This window comes from Electrona antarctica (genome assembly GCF_951216825.1).
Source record: "Electrona antarctica genome assembly, chromosome: 19".
NCBI lineage: Eukaryota > Metazoa > Chordata > Actinopteri > Myctophiformes > Myctophidae > Electrona > Electrona antarctica.
In genome coordinates this window covers 25,701,674-25,721,651 of record NC_136800.1, presented here as the reverse complement: position 1 = coordinate 25,721,651, position 19,978 = coordinate 25,701,674, and the positions used below count along the sequence as shown (strand labels likewise).

Sequence of the window (19,978 nt, the reverse complement as noted above, 5' to 3'; positions counted from 1 at the left end):
ATTGATAACGGAGCGCACCAGTCTACAGCCTGGGAGCGTGTATTGATAACGGAGCGCACCAGTCTACAGCCTGGGAGCGTTTATTGATAACAGAGCGCACCAGTCTACAGCCTGGGAGCGTTTATTGATAACGGAGCGCACCAGTCTACAGCCTGGGAGCGTGTATTGGGCAACATTGCGGTTGGGCGGTCATCCAAAGTGTTCCCCCTCCATTTTATTGGATGGGATTAAAAATCTAAAAACGCGACTAACTCTGAATCTATTCTAAATCAATGATTGAAATTCATCAATTAAATCCTATTTTAGGCGTCAGTTTAAAAAACAGCCCTAAAAAAACAAAAACAAAAAAGCACTAAAAGCACTATTTGATTGGGTTGTTGCATTGTTACATTGTGCAGTAGATCAGAGCTTGTAGATGGGTTAGTTTCACCATGTGTTCTCCCCACAATAGGGACTAGTGTTCAAGTTCAACAAGGTAGCCGTGTTTGTTTATTTACTGGGAACAGACTTTTGAATCAATCATTCATTCAATCAATTAGGGCTGGATACTTAGAACCAATAGCCAACTTACGTAATCTTTGAGAGTCGAGAAGCAGTTTATTGTTCTTATATAATTATCAACAAATCAACATTAATAAATTCTAATAGATATGACTAACATTTTAATCAATCAATCACATTCTATTACAATTAAACGTGAACATGAGGTTAAATTGTTGTAGGTCCTCACTGTTGCACTTTAAGAAATGTAAAGTAAGGCAGAGAAAAACGAGAGGTTATAAGCCCAGCTTGCTTTTCAAGCAGCTGGCAAAAATAACATGGGGAAAAAGAAAGGAACACATAAAACGCATAGAAATAGCACAAAACCACTGTGCTTATATAATACGCTACTGTAACACACTGAGGTTAAGACTAAATCAAATTTACTGGTTTGTCTGTTAAGTTCTAAGAAACATTTAATCTGATGTCCTGACTGCTCTTATATGAGCTCGCTACTGTGTGTGTGTGTGTGTGTGTGTGTGTGTGTGTGTGTGTGTGTGTGTGTGTGTGTGTGTGTGTGTGTGTGTGTGTGTGTGTGTGTGTGTGTGTGTGTGTGTGTGTGTGTGTGTGTGTGTGTGTGTGTGTGTGTGTGTGTGTGTGTGTGTGTGTGTGAGACTGATGGTAACAGATGAGTCATGGTTGTGTCACATCTTCCGGACGTCTGTCTGAGTGTCTGTCTGATGATTAAACATCATATTTTAGGAGCAGTCATCATAGTTGAGTGGCTGGAGAGGCCGGCTGGGAAACGGAAGGTCACCAGTTTGACCCCCAGTCCTATGTGGCCAAGTGTCCCTGAGCAAGACACTTTACCCGGCCCCAACTGGACTGGAATAGGAAGACTCATTTGATTGGCAACCATTCAAAACACAGTAACGCCACTAAATGTGCTGAAATTGGTAAAATACCAATAAATCCGAAGCTTGTTTCCATTGTTGTCCCTTGTTTAAATTGTACCAACTTAAAACCTATATATAGGTGACCGGAGTCCCCCAGGGGTTTATGCTAGGCCCCATAACATTCACCTCTTTACCGTTGTGATATTGACTTGTGTGTTAGTGTTTGTATGTGGTAGGTTCACAATGGAAATAAGGCCTTGGTTTTATTATAGAGGGTATACGCTTGCATAAATGAGTGGAAAATCAAGCGACAGAGTGAGTTTAATGTTGTTTAAACAACATTAGGAAGCAAGCCCAAATGAGCAACTACACTTTAGAAACAAACAACCCCCCCAACCCGAAACTACCAATGTTTACAAGCAACTTTATAGAAAAACAGGCTCAAAGTAGCTTATTATCAGTGGACATGGCAACACTAATTTCGTTGTGTTGCTTGTAGTGTTGTGTTAAGAGGGACTATACTCAGTTTGAATACACACACACACACACACACGCACGCACGCACGCACGCACACACACACTGAAACTGTTTCATTAATTTGTTGTTAATGAAACAATGTGTTAATTACGGCAGGCTTCATGCACAAGTACGTGTGTGTGTGTGTGTGTGTGTGTGTGTGTGTGTGTGTGTGTGTGTGTGTGTGTGTGTGTGTGTGTGTGTGTGTGTGTGTGTGTGTGTGTGTGTGTGTGTGTGTGTGTGTGTGTGTGTGTGTGTGTGTGTGTGTGTGTGTGTGTGTGTGTGTGTGTGTGTGTGTGTGTGTTGGCTGTGTGTGTGTTGGCTGCAGGCCACTGCTAACTTCCACTGGCTGACAGCGTGCGTGTGACGGTTGCGGTGTCTTTTTGTATGTAAATAGAGTGTATATGTGAATGGACACAGCAGCAGGCAGCCCCACAGACCAGCCTCATTAACCTTTGGCTGTGCACACACACACACACGCACGCACGCACGCACTCTCCCTTCATGCCTGCCTGGGAAAATCTGCTCTCCCACTACTCTAGACATCTGCTCAGTGCAGGTCTTACAAAGGCGTGTGTGTGTGTGTGTGTGTGTGTGTGTGTGTGTGTGTGTGTGTGTGTGTGTGTGTGTGTGTGTGTGTGTGTGTGTGTGTGTGTGTGTGTGTGTGTGTGTGTGTGTGTGTGTGTGTGTGTGTGTGTGTGTGTGTGTGTGTGTGTGTGTGTGTGTGTGTGTGTGAGATATACTTGTGAGGGCAAAATGTCCAGTATAATTTTAGAAATAGGCACTGTGAGAAGTTGTCCTGGTCCTCATGGGATTTTATTTTTATTTCGAGGTCAGGCCTAAATGGGTTAAACCACTGTATTATGTCATGATCACATCCACACCGAATGCAAATATTGCATGGTAATAAAGCCAGTTGAATTAATAATTGAAACAAGGTTTATTTTTCATCACCAAATGAATGGTTTCATGTGAAACATTCACTGACACATTGATAATGTATTAGTCACACTGTCACACAGCTCCCAGTGTGTGAAGACATCTACGAGTTAGGGTTAGGGTTAGGGTTAACTTGACACATTGATAATGTATTAGTCACACTGTCACACAGCTCCCAGCGTGTGAAGACATCTACGAGTTAGGGTTAGATTTAGGGCTCAAGGTTGGACTTATGTCTGATTTATACTTTAGTTGCCTGTCGATGTCATCATGACTCATGAACCAATAATAGTGCATGTATAAAGACACGTTGTGAGCTTGCAGATTGTGTGTGTGTCTGTCTGTCTGTCTGTCGGTCTGTGTTTGTGCGTGTGTGTGTGTGCGTTTAATTGCATGCGTACTTCCCTGTCAGCCAGTGGAAGTTAGCAGTGGCCTGCAGCCAACACACACACACACACACACACACACACACACACACACACACACACACACACACACACACACACACACACACACACACACACACACACACACACAGAGCTAATTGTAGTTGTTTTGTCTGAAGCGTTGCTCAAAACGGCCTCATAGAAGTGTTTAATAGTAATTATTTTAATTCTAATAACAACGTGGATACGTGTGCAGCCGTGCACGTTCTGCATAATTGTGCGGCAGAAAGCCAGGTTAGGTAAAAGGTGGAACAGTAAACAGGAAATCATGCTGTTTACATTTTTAATATCCTGGATTACAAGAATCACGATGTTGTGAAGTGATGCGAGACTGTGTTCTACCCATTTTTATGGGTCACGACTCACAAGTAAATTTCCCTTCATTATTTTGTTTCTTACATTTTCTTTTCAATGAACATATTATTATTATTATTATTATTATTATTATTATTATTATTATTATTATTATTATTATTATTATTATTATTATTATTATTATTATTATTAGCTGTGCCCTGGGCTGGCTCCCACAGTGTCAGTTTGCCTGCCACCAGTTTTGAGGAGGCCTATAACACAGTGTCCAGGCAGCCTCATCATTCTCTCTCTGACCTCGTCTGTGACCTGTGGGAGGCCCCCGTAAAGGTCCATGTTTCTGATGTGGTCCGCCCATGTGACAACTAGGGCCATTCATAGCATTGTTGTGTAGACGCCATCCAGGGCCTTTTCTGTTGTGCCGTGAGGGTCCATGTCTGTCTCGACATGTCCCAGTACTGACGCCACTGTACCCACAAACAGCCGCTCCTTGAGGCCATCTCCAATGTCCGATTTCCACTCTCTCCTCATCCCTTGAAAGGCATTGAGGGGCGAGTGGAGTGCCCTCCGGCCCTTCAGATCCTGTTCCGTTAAAGCAGGCCAACCACCCAAATATTTGAAGTCCTCGACTATCTCGAGCGCGTCCTACGTCTTGAATGCCATTACTTATTCTTCTTGGCATTGAGCTTGATATGATATGATATGATATGATATGAGGACGATCTTCCTGCTTTACATTTCTACTGCCTGTAGTAGTTCTCATCCTTTTCTCTGCTGTGTCCAAGGCTATTATGTAATAATTGTGACACTCCTCCACTACCTCCCTGCCACTGATAGTGTCTCAGGGCAATGAGGGCATGGTCCATTGCTACAATAAACAGGAAGGGGGCCAGGGGGGGTATTCCATCATATGAACCATCTTCTCAGGGACAGGGACTAAGTGTAGCCCGGGGAATGTTCATTAGTTTCCCTCGCTTATATGTCGTCAACAGCTTTTTGGAAGTCGATGAAGGTGATCACCACTGACGGGTTCCACTCCCTGACACCTTCCAGTATCCTCCCTCAGAACCACAAGATTAAATGTTGTCACTGCCGTATAGCTTAGTATCTCCCTAGTTTAACTTTATATGTTATGTTTATGTCACTGTTATGATTTGGACATACATGTGTGAGGTTTTCACCCCACAGCAATAATATAGTCTATTGTGGATTTGCACGCATGCACACAAGTGTGTAGACAGTGAGGTAAGCACTAACAATAAATACAGTTTCATGTTACAACTTACAAGTTGTGCTCTATTCATAGATCCGTATTAAATCACAGTCATTCAACTCCTTCGGCCATAACTACATCCATCACCATCACTCTCTCTCTCTGCTGTATGAGCTCGCACGCCCGACTCTACAGTAACTAGGGTCTAAAATAGTGTGTACACACTGCTGATCCTAGATCAGTTATGCGAGCAGGCAGGTAGGTCACTGACAGGAAACCAAACATCTGCAACGCTACACTGATGTCTGGGAGAGATGTATGTATGTCTCTCTTTCTCTCTAAATTCCTCTCTGTCTCTCTGTCTCCTTAACTATATCTCTCCTCTATCTGTCTCTCCTATCTCTCTTATCTCTCTCTCTCTCTCTCTCTCTCTCTCTCTCTCTCTCTCTCTCTCTCTCTCTCTCTCTCTCTCTCTCTCTCCCTCCCTCTATCTCTCATGGTAAAGCAAGCTGGTGATGTCAGTGTTGTCAAGTGGGACATGCTGTGTTATTTACCGGTCGTCATGGAGACCGGCCTCGCTGCCGCTACACAGATATACAATGTAGGTCACCAGGGGTGGGGGGTGTGGGAATGCTCCCGTGCGTGCGTGCGTGCGTGCGTGTGTGTGTGTTGAATACAAAGCGACCTGTGTGTTGTCACCCAGGGCGTGGAGCCGTGGCCACACCTACACCTGGCTGTTGTCGTGGCAATAAGACAATAAGTTATGAAGCAACTTCCACCTGACTTTCTGTTTATCGTCTCTTTATTTAATACTCATCATATTATGGGATGCAACTGTCCATCCATTGTTATATATTATTCCATCCATGACTTTTCCATTAATTGAATAATCAGGAAGCATGCTTTTGGGCGGCTGTGGCTCAGGAGGTAGAGCGGGTCGGCGGTTCGAATCCCGGCTCCTCCTATCCACATGTCGAAGTGTCCTTGGGCAAGACACTGAACCCTACATTGCCTCCAATGAGTTGGTCGGTGTGAGCTTGCCACCATTGGTGTGTGAATGTGGGAAGTGAGGACGCTGGCGTCGACTGTTCGCCGCTTCACCTCCCAACGTATGAATGAATGAACCATTGTAAAGCGCTTTGAGCACTTGGAAAAGCGCTATAAAAATGCAATTAATTATTCAAATATACCGTCGTTGTCGGGCAGAGACCTCTTGTATACATATTTTAACCTTTGGGGTTTCTTTGTTAAATGAACCCCTACTTGATCTGATCACACCACAGTGTTGTTAATTGGACACCCTACTTGATCTGATCACACCACAGTGTTGTTAATTGGACACCCTACTTGATCTGATCACACCACAGTGTTGTTAATTGGACACCCTACTTGATCTGATCACACCACAGTGTTGTTAATTGGACACCCTACTTGATCTGATCACACCACAGTGTTGTTAATTGGACACCCTACTTGATCTGATCACACCACAGTGTTGTTAATTGGACACCCTACTTGATCTGATCACACCACAGTGTTGTTAATTGGACACCCTACTTGATCTGATCACACCACAGTGTTGTTAATTGGACACCCTACTTGATCTGATCACACCACAGTGTTGTTAATTGGACACCCTACTTGATCTGATCACACCACAGTGTTGTTAAATGAACGCCCTACTTGATCTGATCACCACAGTGTTGTTAATTGGACACCCTACTTGATCTGATCACACCACAGTGTTGTTAAATGAACGACCTACTTGATCTGATCACACCACAGTGTTGTTAAATGAACCCCTACTTGATCTGATCACACCACAGTGTTGTTAAATGAACCCCTACTTGATCTGATCACACCACAGTGTTGTTAAATGAACCCCTACTTGATCTGATCACACCACAGTGTTGTTAGATGAACTGAACTGATCACACCACAGTGTTGTTAGATGAACGCCTACTTGATCTGATCACACCACAGTGTTGTTAAATGAACTGAACTGATCACACCACAGTGTTGTTAGATGAACGCCTACTTGATCTGATCACACCACAGTGTTGTTAAATGAACCCCTACTTGATCTGATCACACCACAGTGTTGTTAAATGAACCCCTACTTGATCTGATCACACCACAGTGTTGTTAAATGAACTGATCACACCACAGTGTTGTTAAATGAACTGATCACACCACAGTGTTAAATGAACGCCCTACTTGATCTGATCACACCACAGTGTTGTTAATTGGACACCCTACTTGATCTGATCACACCACAGTGTTGTTAGATGAACTGAACTGATCACACCACAGTGTTGTTAGATGAACGCCTACTTGATCTGATCACACCACAGTGTTAAATGAACTGATCTGATCACACCACAGTGTTAAATGAACTGATCTGATCACACCACAGTGTTGTTAAATGAACTGATCACACCACAGTGTTAAATGAACTGATCTGATCACACCACAGTGTTGTTAAATGATCTGATCACACCACAGTGTTGTTAAATGAACCCCTAGTTGATCTGATCACACCACAGTGTTGTTAAATGAACCCCTAGTTGATCTGATCACACCACAGTGTTGTTAAATGAACCCCTAGTTGATCTGATCACACCACAGTGTTGTTAAATGAACCCCTAGTTGATCTGATCACACCACAGTGTTGTTAAATGAACCCCTAGTTGATCTGATCACACCACAGTGTTGTTAAATGAACCCCTAGTTGATCTGATCACACCACAGTGTTGTTAAATGAACCCCTAGTTGATCTGATCACACCACAGTGTTGTTAAATGAACCCCTACTTGATCTGATCACACCACAGTGTTGTTAAATGAACCCCTAGTTGATCTGATCACACCACAGTGTTGTTAAATGAACCCCTAGTTGATCTGATCACACCACAGTGTTGTTAAATGAACCCCTACTTGATCTGATCACACCACAGTGTTGTTAAATGAACCCCTAGTTGATCTGATCACACCACAGTGTTGTTAAATGAACCCCTAGTTGATCTGATCACACCACAGTGTTGTTAAATGAACCCCTAGTTGATCTGATCACACCACAGTGTTGTTAAATTAACCCCTAGTTGATCTGATCACACCACAGTGTTGTTAAATTAACCCCTAGTTGATCTGATCACACCACAGTGTTGTTAAATGAACCCCTAGTTGATCTGATCACACCACAGTGTTGTTAAATGAACCCCTAGTTGATCTGATCACACCACAGTGTTGTTAAATGAACCCCTAGTTGATCTGATCACACCACAGTGTTGTTAAATGAACCCCTAGTTGATCTGATCACACCACAGTGTTGTTAAATGAACCCCTAGTTGATCTGGTCACACCACAGTGTTGTTAAATGAACCCCTAGTTGATCTGATCACACCACAGTGTTGTTAAATGAACCCCTAGTTGATCTGATCACACCACAGTGTTGTTAAATGAACCCCTAGTTGATCTGATCACACCACAGTGTTGTTAAATGAACCCCTAGTTGATCTGATCACACCACAGTGTTGTTAAATGAACCCCTACTTGATCTGATCACACCACAGTGTTGTTAAATGAACCCCTAGTTGATCTGATCACACCACAGTGTTGTTAAATGAACCCCTAGTTGATCTGATCACACCACAGTGTTGTTAAATGAACCCCTACTTGATCTGATCACACCACAGTGTTGTTAAATGAACCCCTAGTTGATCTGATCACACCACAGTGTTGTTAAATGAACCCCTAGTTGATCTGATCACACCACAGTGTTGTTAAATTAACCCCTAGTTGATCTGATCACACCACAGTGTTGTTAAATTAACCCCTAGTTGATCTGATCACACCACAGTGTTGTTAAATTAACCCCTAGTTGATCTGATCACACCACAGTGTTGTTAAATGAACCCCTAGTTGATCTGATCACACCACAGTGTTGTTAAATGAACCCCTAGTTGATCTGATCACACCACAGTGTTGTTAAATGAACCCCTAGTTGATCTGATCACACCACAGTGTTGTTAAATGAACCCCTAGTTGATCTGATCACACCACAGTGTTGTTAAATGAACCCCTACTTGATCTGATCACACCACAGTGTTGTTAAATGAACCCCTAGTTGATCTGATCACACCACAGTGTTGTTAAATGAACCCCTACTTGATCTGATCACACCACAGTGTTGTTAAATGAACCCCTAGTTGATCTGATCACACCACAGTGTTGTTAAATGAACCCCTAGTTGATCTGATCACACCACAGTGTTGTTAAATGAACCCCTAGTTGATCTGATCACACCACAGTGTTGTTAAATGAACCCCTAGTTGATCTGATCACACCACAGTGTTGTTAAATGAACCCCTAGTTGATCTGATCACACCACAGTGTTGTTAAATGATCTGATCACACCACAGTGTGTTAAATGAACTACTTGATCTGATCACACCACAGTGTTGTTAAATGAACCCCTAGTTGATCTGATCACACCACAGTGTTGTTAAATGAACCCCTAGTTGATCTGATCACACCACAGTGTTGTTAAATGATCTGATCACACCACAGTGTGTTAAATGAACTACTTGATCTGATCACACCACAGTGTTGTTAAATGAACCCCTAGTTGATCTGATCACACCACAGTGTTGTTAAATGAACCTAGTTGATCTGATCACACCACAGTGTTGTTAAATGATCTGATCTGATCACACCACAGTGTTGTTAAATGATCTGATCTGATCACACCACAGTGTTGTTAAATGAACCCCTACTGATCTGATCACACCACAGTGTTGTTAAATGAACCCCTACTGATCTGATCACACCACAGTGTTGTTAAATGAACCCCTAATGATCTGATCACACCACAGTGTTGTTAAATGAACCCCTAGTTGATCTGATCACACCACAGTGTTGTTAAATGAACCCCTACTTGATCTGATCACACCACAGTGTTGTTAAATGAACCCCTACTGATCTGATCACACCACGGTGTTGTTAAATGAACCCCTAGTTGATCTGATCACACCACAGTGTTGTTAAATGAACCCCTACTGATCTGATCACACCACAGTGTTGTTAAATGAACCCCTACTGATCTGATCACACCACAGTGTTGTTAAATGAACCCCTACTTGATCTGATCACACCACAGTGTTGTTAAATGAACCCCTAATGATCTGATCACACCACAGTGTTGTTAAATGAACCCCTAATGATCTGATCACACCACAGTGTTGTTAAATGAACCCCTAATGATCTGATCACACCACAGTGTTGTTAAATGAACCCCTAATGATCTGATCACACCACAGTGTTGTTAAATGAACCCCTAATGATCTGATCACACCACAGTGATCTGATCACACCACAGTGTGACACGAAAGCCTCAAAAGTAGCAGACCTACAATCGGTGCATTTCGAGCTTGTCGATCTGCGGCTTTTACAATTTTCTTATTTGAATCCTGAAAAGTAACAGTTTTGGACATATGCTGTAATAATTAACGGTAAATAAGTACAATCTAAAAAAGATAATATTAATCAAAGCCGGATCCAACCCTATAAACCCTGTCCGAATCTTCCCTGCAACATCTGGGACAACACTCCTCCACACTCTCCTGGCTCCCAAACTGTGGAACAAGCTCCCCAGTGCAGTTAGAACTGCAGACTCAGTCATGTTCTGCCCTAATGTGATGAAGATGCACCTCTTCAGACTCCACCTTAGCCCGTAGCGCTTGACCTAGTTATGACGACCACGAAGCCCCATGCAAATGTTATTTAGATAGCATGTTATGACCTAGTTATGACCTAGTTATGATGACCACGAAGCCCCATGCAAATGTTATTTAGATAGCATGTTATGTAGACAGATGCCATGTTCCTTTGCTTGCGTCATATAGCTTGTATAGTTCAAACTTTCAAGGTACAAATTTTAATGTTTTTATATTATATTGTTTAATAGTACATACAATTTATATAGCGCTTTTCTGAGTACTCAAAGTCGCTTTACAAAACGGCAACAACATACATTTAGACTTATGATTCTTGGTTCTTGGTTTAGCTACGATTCTAGATTACTGAGGCACTAGGCTGTCTCTCTGCGTTTAATGTATGAGTTAATAGAGAGTGCTGGATAAATGCCTCAATTGTAAATTGCAAATGGACTGACTAGTATGTATGTAAATATCAGAAGTTGCCCCTTATCTGTTGCCACGTCAGTTCCTGGATTTTGAGGAACGCGTACAGTAGTTCCATATTATGAATTATGTTACAAACACAAGAGGAACACACCACTTCAGCTTTTTACATCATCATACTATAATTAACTCAGTGTCTGAATGTCTGTCAGAAACACTGCCGTATCTCCTCACCGCCTGCACCAATCGCTCCCACTTTTCACACAGGCATTGACCATAATAATATGGAGGTCTTAACGAAGCCCTTTTTCCAATTTAACAAATTATAAATTAATAATGAATTTATTAGTGAATTAAAAATGCACCCAGGGCGCAGTACCTGGGGGGGGGGGGGGCAATATCTCACAACGGGTAAGGGCTAGTTCAAATAATGATGTGATCATTGTGTGTGCGTGCGTGCGTGCGTGCGTGCGTGCGTGTGTGCGTGCGTGCGTGCATTTATGTGGGTGAAACGTCACCCAGACAGACAGCTGTGTGCTTCAGCCCCCCCCCCCCCCCCCCCCCCCCCTAAAAAAAAGCATTCCATACACTGGCGTCGGGTTACTGGGCATAGAACCCTCAACCTCTGCCTGGCTCAAGGAGATTCCACTCGTGCCAAGTGGGCCATGTGCTGTGACCTCTGGTCTCGTAGGGGTTATAGATATTTGATGGTATGGTCGTAGTGAGAGAAATAATCACGGCTTTCATTATTACTCATGCGCTTATTCCACAGCATTTATTTTGCTTCCCTTCAAAACACAAGTAATACAGTTGCGAAATAATGCAGCCATATAATACATACAACATAATAAATAAAAAACACTGACTTGTGAAAAGTATTATCAAGCACTTGTGACTAAATCATAACTACAGTGGATCCATTTGTGTCCATTTCCTGACAGTAACAGATACAGAGACGATATGCTCTGGCTTCAGGTCTTTTAAACACAAGAGTTTTTGTTTTACTCCTCCACCATTTTAAAGCCCTGCGGAGGGTAATTAACAGTGTCTAATTACCAGTGTTAATTGGCAGATGGTCACAGGCTGGTTATAGACCATTAATTAGCATTTAAAAGGTAAGATTTGAGAGAGAAGAACACAGTCCACATTGTGCCACCTGCTGACGGGTGTGGGTGTGTGTGTGTGTGTGTGTGTGTGTGTGTGTGTGTGTGTGTGTGTGTGTGTGTGTGTGTGTGTGTGTGTGTGTGTGTGTGTGTGTGTGTGTGTGTGTGTGTGTGTGTGTGTGTGTGTGTGTGTGTGTGTGTGTGTGTGTGTGTGAGAGAAGGCTGTTCAGTGTATCTCTCTCTCATTCATGTGGTAAATAAAGAGCAGCCTATATTGCAAGCTTGTAGAGCTGCCATTTTCACTACTTCTTTTATAAATTGTTGTTGATGTTAATTACCGCGTAATTAAGCGTACTCGTGGCACACATTTTAAATAATTGTGAACAATTTTACCATTTAGCATAAACTCTTTATCAGAGCGACTTACAATAAGAAAGGTAAACACATACATCAAATACAGAGAGACAGTGCAGTGTAGTCCCTCAGTAAACTCGGCTATTGTAAATCGGCCCACGCAAACTACTAGTGGTTTACTTTAAATAGCATTATTTCTAGATCTTTACATTGCGGAATGTGGACAGTGCATCTCCAGGTGGTCTCTCGTCTAGTAGCATCGTTGCACCTGTGCAGAGCTGGATGTGTTCAACACATGGTGTCTGGTGAACTCCGAACACAATATTATAACAATAAAAAAACACTAAATACCTTTTTAACTCTTTTCTGTGTGCGGACAAAAGGCATTGTGGCAACATGAGGCATCTTTGGCTTTTATTTCTGGGTGTGCATTTCACGGCTATGAAACGTAAGCCTCGTTGCAAGGTGTTCTGGGATGATAACACAGCAGACACATCGCTCCCTCTCGCCACGTCAGTCTGTGTGTCGGGAAGGAAATAAGCACCGTTGCCAGGTTTCCTGGGAGAAACAAGCAAATGGGGACTTTGAAAACGAGCCCCAAAAAGAAGAGGCTAGGCCGGGGCAGGTGGTTTAGCAGTGGTTCTTTTCATGTCAGGGACACCCACATTAATTTGTATTTGGTGACGGACCCCCTCATCTGAAAACATGTTGTACCAGTGACCCTCATACAAGATTTGTGTGGTTAAAGGAGTAGATCACCCAAGAAAATACCTAATTTGTATCAATTACAGTTATTACACATCCCATGAAGCCATGAATTCATTGGGATTGTTTTGTTCTTGACGCATTCTTGAGGCAATCATTTGATGACCGGGTCAATAGGAGACTCCGCCACCGCCAGTCATCAAATTACATTATTATCTACAAGCTTGCAACACGTCACACCTCCACTGGTTGTGTGCTTGTAGATCTGTTATTTTCAAGCAGCCAATGTATATAGGGTTAAAGTGGTTAAAACTGAAGCAAGCCCCCAAGTTCACTTTAGAAACAAGCCCCAAAGTTCACTTTAGAAACAAGCCCTTCCAAAACAACAAGTTCACTTTAGAAACAAGCCCCTCCAAAACAACCACCCATATTTACAAGCGGCTTTACTGAAAAACGAGCCCGCAGTCGCTTATAATAAGCGGACATGGCAACCCTGCGGATAAGATGGGATAGTGGTTTGACTGGGACAGATAACCAGTAAGATTCGTGTGTGTGTGTGTGTGTGTGTGTGTGTGTGTGTGTGTGTGTGTGTGTGTGTGTGTGTGTGTGTGTGTGTGTGTGTGTGTGTGTGTGTGTGTGTGTGTGTGTGTGTGTGTGTGTGTGTGTGTGTGTGTGTGTGTACTGGAGCCAGAGGAAGCATGCATGTTAATGAGTCATGGGGGGAGGGGTCAGTGATTAACCCATTAAGAACCTGAGGCCGATTCTACAACAGTTTTCTGAAAAACGTATGTTAGGACTCTCAAAATATTTTTTCCCAGAAGCAAATATTTTAGTTAACATAATTATATTCACTTTAAAAACTGTCAAGATTTGTTTTTATATAGCAGCAATACAGCATTTGTTTTAGCAAGGCAGAGACAACCTACTACTATGGGTGGAAACCTTATATGTCCAAAACTGTAACTTTTCAGGAATAGTCCAGAAAATAGCAGAACAATTGCTTTTATACAAGCTAAACAAACGCGTCGCATTGCAGCGTGTTTTGAGCTTGTTAGATCGGCTTCTTCTACTTTTGTGTGAGGTCGTAGAATGACGAACTAGGGCATTAAACACACAGAGATGAGAGGCTTCTGCCCGACGATCAATTCATGTTTTTGATTATTCTAATTATGACGAAGCCTGTTTTTGTTTTGTTTTCATAATTAATTTACATATTCTATTCTCTGTCTGTCTATGGCATAGCCTATACCCTATAGGCACGTTGACAAACACATCTCGCAATATTGGCGTGTGAATATCCACCATTAACACCAAGCTGTTTTTCTACACACCACAGTAAACGCCTCTTCTCTCTGTGTGTGTGTGTGTGTGTGTGTGTGTGTGTGTGTGTGTGTGTGTGTGTGTGTGTGTGTGTGTGTGTGTGTGTGTGTGTGTGTGTGTGTGTGTGTGTGTGTGTGTGTGTGTGTGTGTGTGTGTGTGTGTGTGTGTGTGTAAAATACATTGAGTGTGTCTCAATACGTTGTGTGTTTATGCGCTGCATGTGGCCTTGCGGAATCAGAGGTGTGATGTTGTTTCACAACGGTGTCTGCATTTGACAGCAGTGGTTGCTACATTCTATAGCATATCTGTCGGCTGGAAAATATTGTGATATTTAGTCGACTAAAGGTGGCCTTACACTAGCCGATTTTTTTCAATCTGAAATCTGATAGCACCACACACTACAGGATAATCGGAGCGGGGCAGAGAAAATATCAAACATTCTTGATGTTGATCGGGCCGATCCCGGTCGCGCTTTGAGCGGTCGGGCACCCCCCGAGCGTCAAAAATGCCCGATTATCATGTAAGGCCACCTTAAAACTAAAATTTGAACTAAAATATGACATTTTATTCAAAAGACCATTGACCAAACTAAACTAAATTGTCTGCTCTCTGCCAATTCAAAAGGCAAATTTGTTGTCAAAATGAACACGCCAATTGAAAAGGCATGTGGACACCTACAGTATGTGAACATAGCTCTTCCTGCTCCTGATGAGCAGCTTGGTACCAGAGCATGGCTTTCTCTGCTGTCATGTGAATGGGCCACGGTAATGCACAAGTGCGTTGGAGAAAAGTGCTATGAAAAATGCACCGTTTGCCAAGAATCTTGGAGTCTTCTATTGAGGTCTTTTGAAGTGTGTGTCGTCCGAAACATGCCAGACCCCAAAAGAGAAATGTTGTTTTCCTCGTTACAAGTTTATTTTATTTTATTATTATTATTAGAGTTATAAGTTTAGAATTAGGACAAGATTCCCATAAAACCGGGAAAGCATCTGTGTACGTTTAGATTTTAGCAGATGTAAAGCTCAAAGTGACACACTGCGTCAGCTTACAGTAGATCTGCTGTTTTTTTTAAATGTTTTGAGTGGTCAGGTGCAACCACTCCCTTATGGAGCTATGTGTGTGGCTACGTGGCTGGGTGGCTGGCTGGCAGCCTGGGTCTGAGCACGAAAACAGCATGGTTGTTTTTCACCACCTGTGCGCAACACACACACAAACACACACGCACATATTAACTGTATATATGATGATTTTGCGTGTGCCAGTACAGTACAGTACAGTACAGTACAGTACAGTACAGTACAGTACAGTACAGTAGAGGGTACAGTAGAGGGACCCCCACACAGTAACTCTGTCATTTCTCAACCGTTTCGGACGTGGGGCGGCTCACCGGAACCGTCCCGACCCCATGGGCGCATTCCTGGGGGTCTGGATGTTCCGGGGACCCCCACACGGAGTTGCACCACTCACTTCACACGGGTGCGAAGTGTTTTTTTAATTGAGTCTTGAATCGGTCTTAATGGGTTAAAAAAATAAAATAAAAATCTTCATTGTCTTGTGTGTGTGTGTGTGTGTGTGTGTGTGTGTGTGACAAACAGAGAGAGAGATGTCTGTGCCTTATGCACAGAACAGCAACGCAGCAGGATTGGGAAACATTCTGGTCTTGGACAGCCTGGGTAGATAGAAGGGGTTTATGTGTAAAGCCAGTGTTTTCACCACTTAAGCCCTATACTGGGTTGTGTAATGTAATTACAGACGGCCCCCTGCTACAGGATATTATGACAGGGAAACAGCCCATAGGCCAGCGGCTTTCCAACCGTTCCCTGAATCAGGGCCCGCTTGTTCCCTTGGCTCACCCATCTGTATAGTACCTCTTGGGACCCCCCAAAATAACCATATTGGAACTGGTGACCCCCCAAAATATCCATATTTGAACTGAGGACCTCCCAAAATAATCATAATTGAACTGGGGACCCCCCAAAATAATCATATTTGAGCTGGGGCCCCCCCCAAAATAACCATATTTGTACTGGGGACCCCCCAAAATAACCATATTTGAAGGAGTTGAGGCATTACATTTTACACAGCGTGCTTTGCTAACATCACGCAGCCCTACTTAGGCCTGCATGGCGGGGCAGTTAAAGACGTGGTGAAATGGTTAATTTGGGCATTTGATTTTAAGTTTCAGCCTCAAATGCTTCTGAAAAGTTTCTGAACCAATCAGAGCGTCACATGGCATCCCTCCAGGCTATGAGACGTCTCTCCGTCTCATGCACGCGCACATGCAGAGTGTTTGTTTACAAAGTGACAGAGAGAGACGGCAGCAGGGCCAGGGGAATGGGAGAGAGACGGCAGCAGGGCCAGAGAGAGACGGCAGCAGGGCCAGGGGAGAGAGACGGCAGCAGGGCCAGAGAGAGACGGCAGCAGGGCCAGGGGAGAGAGACGGCAGCAGGGCCAGAGAGAGACGGCAGCAGGGCCAGGGGAGAGAGACGGCAGCAGGGCCAGAGAGAGACGGCAGCAGGGCCAGGGGAGAGACGGCAGCAGGGCCAGAGAGAGACGGCAGCAGGGCCAGGGGAGAGACGGCAGCAGGGCCAGAGAGAGACGGCAGCAGGGCCAGGGGAGAGAGACGGCAGCAGGGCCAGAGAGAGACGGCAGCAGGGCCAGAGAGAGACGGCAGCAGGGCCAGGTGAGAGAGACGGCAGCAGGGCCAGAGAGAGACGGCAGCAGGGCCAGGGGAGAGACGGCAGCAGGGCCAGAGAGAGACGGCAGCAGGTCCAGAGAGACGGCAGCAGGGCCAGGGGAGAGAGACGGCAACAGGGCCAGAGAGAGACGGCAGCAGGGCCAGGGGAGAGACGGCAGCAGGGCCAGAGAGAGACGGCAGCAGGGCCAGGGGAGAGACGGCAGCAGGGCCAGAGAGAGACGGCAGCAGGGCCAGGGGAGAGAGACGGCAGCAGGGCCAGAGAGAGACGGCAGCAGGGCCAGGGGAGAGAGACGGCAGCAGGGCCAGGGGAATGGGAGAGAGACGGCAGCAGGGCCAGGGGAGAGAGACTGCAGCAGGGCCAGGGGAGAGAGACGGCAGCAGGGCCAGGGGAGAGAGACGGCAGCAGGGCCAGAGAGAGACGGCAGCAGGGCCAGGGGAGAGACGGCAGCAGGGCCAGAGAGAGACGGCAGCAGGGCCAGAGAGAGACGGCAGCAGGGCCAGGGGAGAGACGGCAGCAGGGCCAGAGAGAGACGGCAGCAGGGCCAGGGGAGAGACGGCAGCAGGGCCAGAGAGAGACGGCAGCAGGGCCAGAGAGAGACGGCAGCAGGGCCAGGGGAATGGGAGAGAGACGGCAGCAGGGCCAGGGGAATGGGAATGTTCCCATTGACAGAGAGAGACGGCAGCAGGGCCAGGGGAATGGGAATGTTCCCATTTTTTTGGCATCCATTGTTATTGCCCAATTGCCCACATGGTGACCACGGATATGGTCTAAAAGTGTGAAAGACGTATTTTTCATTTCACTAGGTCTTTAAGGATTTTTCTGGAAGTCACTGGCTACCGCCCAGTTTGGCAGTAAGACGACCAGCATACAGTCAACCATGACACTAAACGAAGATAATTGTTGAATTTGGTTGAACTTTACAGTTCATATCACACAATAACTTTCGGAACGCGACCTTGTTTTTTTCGTAACTTGTTACTATAACTGGATGGTCAGAAGTTTAACTCTTGCTGCAAAAGTCATGAAAAAAAACAAAAAAAACGCCAAAGATGTAGTTCCAAGTCAATTCTTACCATATCTACCTACATCCAAAGGCAACCAGAAAGCCCCCTCCCTCCCAGGCCTTGACCGCATTTGAACCACACTGTGCCCATGTTATGTTGTGGATCCTGAAAATGCCAGTGTCCCAAAATAGTTACTCCACTGTGTTAAGCCGTTAAAAATGCAAACCCTCTGATGTAAAACACTGAGGAAGAGTGTGTCATGCGATCGGTCCGGCACGCACGAACGCACGCACGCACGCACGCACGCACGCACGCACGCACGCACGCACGCACGAAAGCACGCACGCACGCACGAACGCACGCACGAAAGCACGTACGCACGCACGCACGCACGCACGCACGCACGCACGCACGCACGCACAGTCGCACTTCACACATGTGAAGTGAACAGCTGTGTCATTACATCATCAAGGTGACTCAGTACTTATAACCAGTTTAACATCAATTATTTATATATTGCGTCAACGCCACGACATGCCGTTCAATATTTAATCATGTTTAAATCTGCTGCCTTCAGCATTTAACTCAAACTGATGTGTGTGTGTGTGTGTGTGTGTGTGTGTGTGCGTGAGTGTGTGTGCGCGTATCTGTGTGTGCGTGCGCGTGCGCGTGTGCGTGTGCGTGCGTGTGCACGCGTGATCAAGCAGCTTGTTCAGTCTCTCTCTCTCCTGGTATACAGTACAGTGCAGTTCACACTACAGTAATGACATCAAAACGTTGTGGAGTGTTTCCCACTAGACCACAGCACCTCCTTCAGGACAAAGTTGTGAACTGCAGTGTTACTGCTGCTTGTAGGTTTACACTGGGTGACCTGGTTTAGCACCCGGCGCTGTTCCATGGCTTTCTCACCGCACAAGATAGCAGATCTACAAGTGAGCTTGTAGATCTCCATTCTTGGTGTGCTTGTTGTTAAGATTAGCATCTGTGTGAGCCTAGTAATAATAATTGGTACAAATGTAATCATATTGTAATTGCAGCACTGATTTGCATATCATTAAGAATAGTTTGATTGTGATCCTTGACCCTCTAAACATATTGGCTGAGATGTAATGCAAATTATACCTGTTTGTGTTTAGCCATATTTAAACTAATCGGATTCCAATCTGGATGTGGCACAGATCTGATTCAGGCTGGGTTTGGCTGCCAGTGTAAAGTAGTAAAAATAGCAGATGTACAAGCCAAAAATACGTCGCATTGCGTCAACGTTTCAAGCTTGTAGAATGTAGATCTGCTATTTTATAAATGGGTTTTATAAATATTGAAACAATGAAAAGCATGAACAACAACTTGTGACTGAATAATAACTACATTAGATCCATTAGAACACAGGTTATTATTATTATTTTCTTTTCTTTTCCTAATTCTTGAAAAGTAACGGTTTTGGACATACAAAGTTTCCACCCGACAGACAATTGTTCTTTGCTGATTTACCTTGTAATTGTTATTGTTATAATGATTAATTTCTGTGCTCTCTCTCTCTCTCTCTCTGTGTGTGTGTGTGTGTGTGTGTGTGTGTGTGTGTGTGTGTGTGTGTGTGTGTGTGTGTGTGTGTGTGTGTGTGTGTGTGTGTGTGTGTGTGTGTGTGTGTGTGTGTGTGTGTGTGTGTGTGTGTGTGTGTGTGTGTGTGTGTGTGTGTGTGTGTAGATGTGAAAGGCGCCCCGTCACACCGGTTTTCGTGCGGTCAGTCTCCGTTGATGGAGAGCTCGGTTTGGGAGAGGAAGTACTGCGTCCTGACTGACAGCCAGCTCATCCTGATCAGCAAGGACCAGCAGGTACGCGAGCGAGCGCGCG

General features: G+C 44.5%; 1 protein-coding gene across 5 annotated transcripts in view; it reads left to right on the top strand.

Moving 5' to 3' along the window:
- The window catches only part of rasal2 (RAS protein activator like 2), a 110,839-nt gene that overhangs the window by 24,673 nt on the left and 66,188 nt on the right, over positions 1–19,978 (top strand). For all 5 annotated transcript variants that reach the window (XR_013792388.1, XM_079529603.1, XM_079529601.1 and 2 more), the window contains exon 2: positions 19,832–19,959. Coding sequence is in view for 4 of the 5 variants with exons in the window: in XM_079529603.1 (XP_079385729.1) it covers positions 19,832–19,959 (128 nt within the window). In the remaining variant the exon portion in view is untranslated. The remainder of the gene's footprint in view (positions 1–19,831; positions 19,960–19,978) is intronic.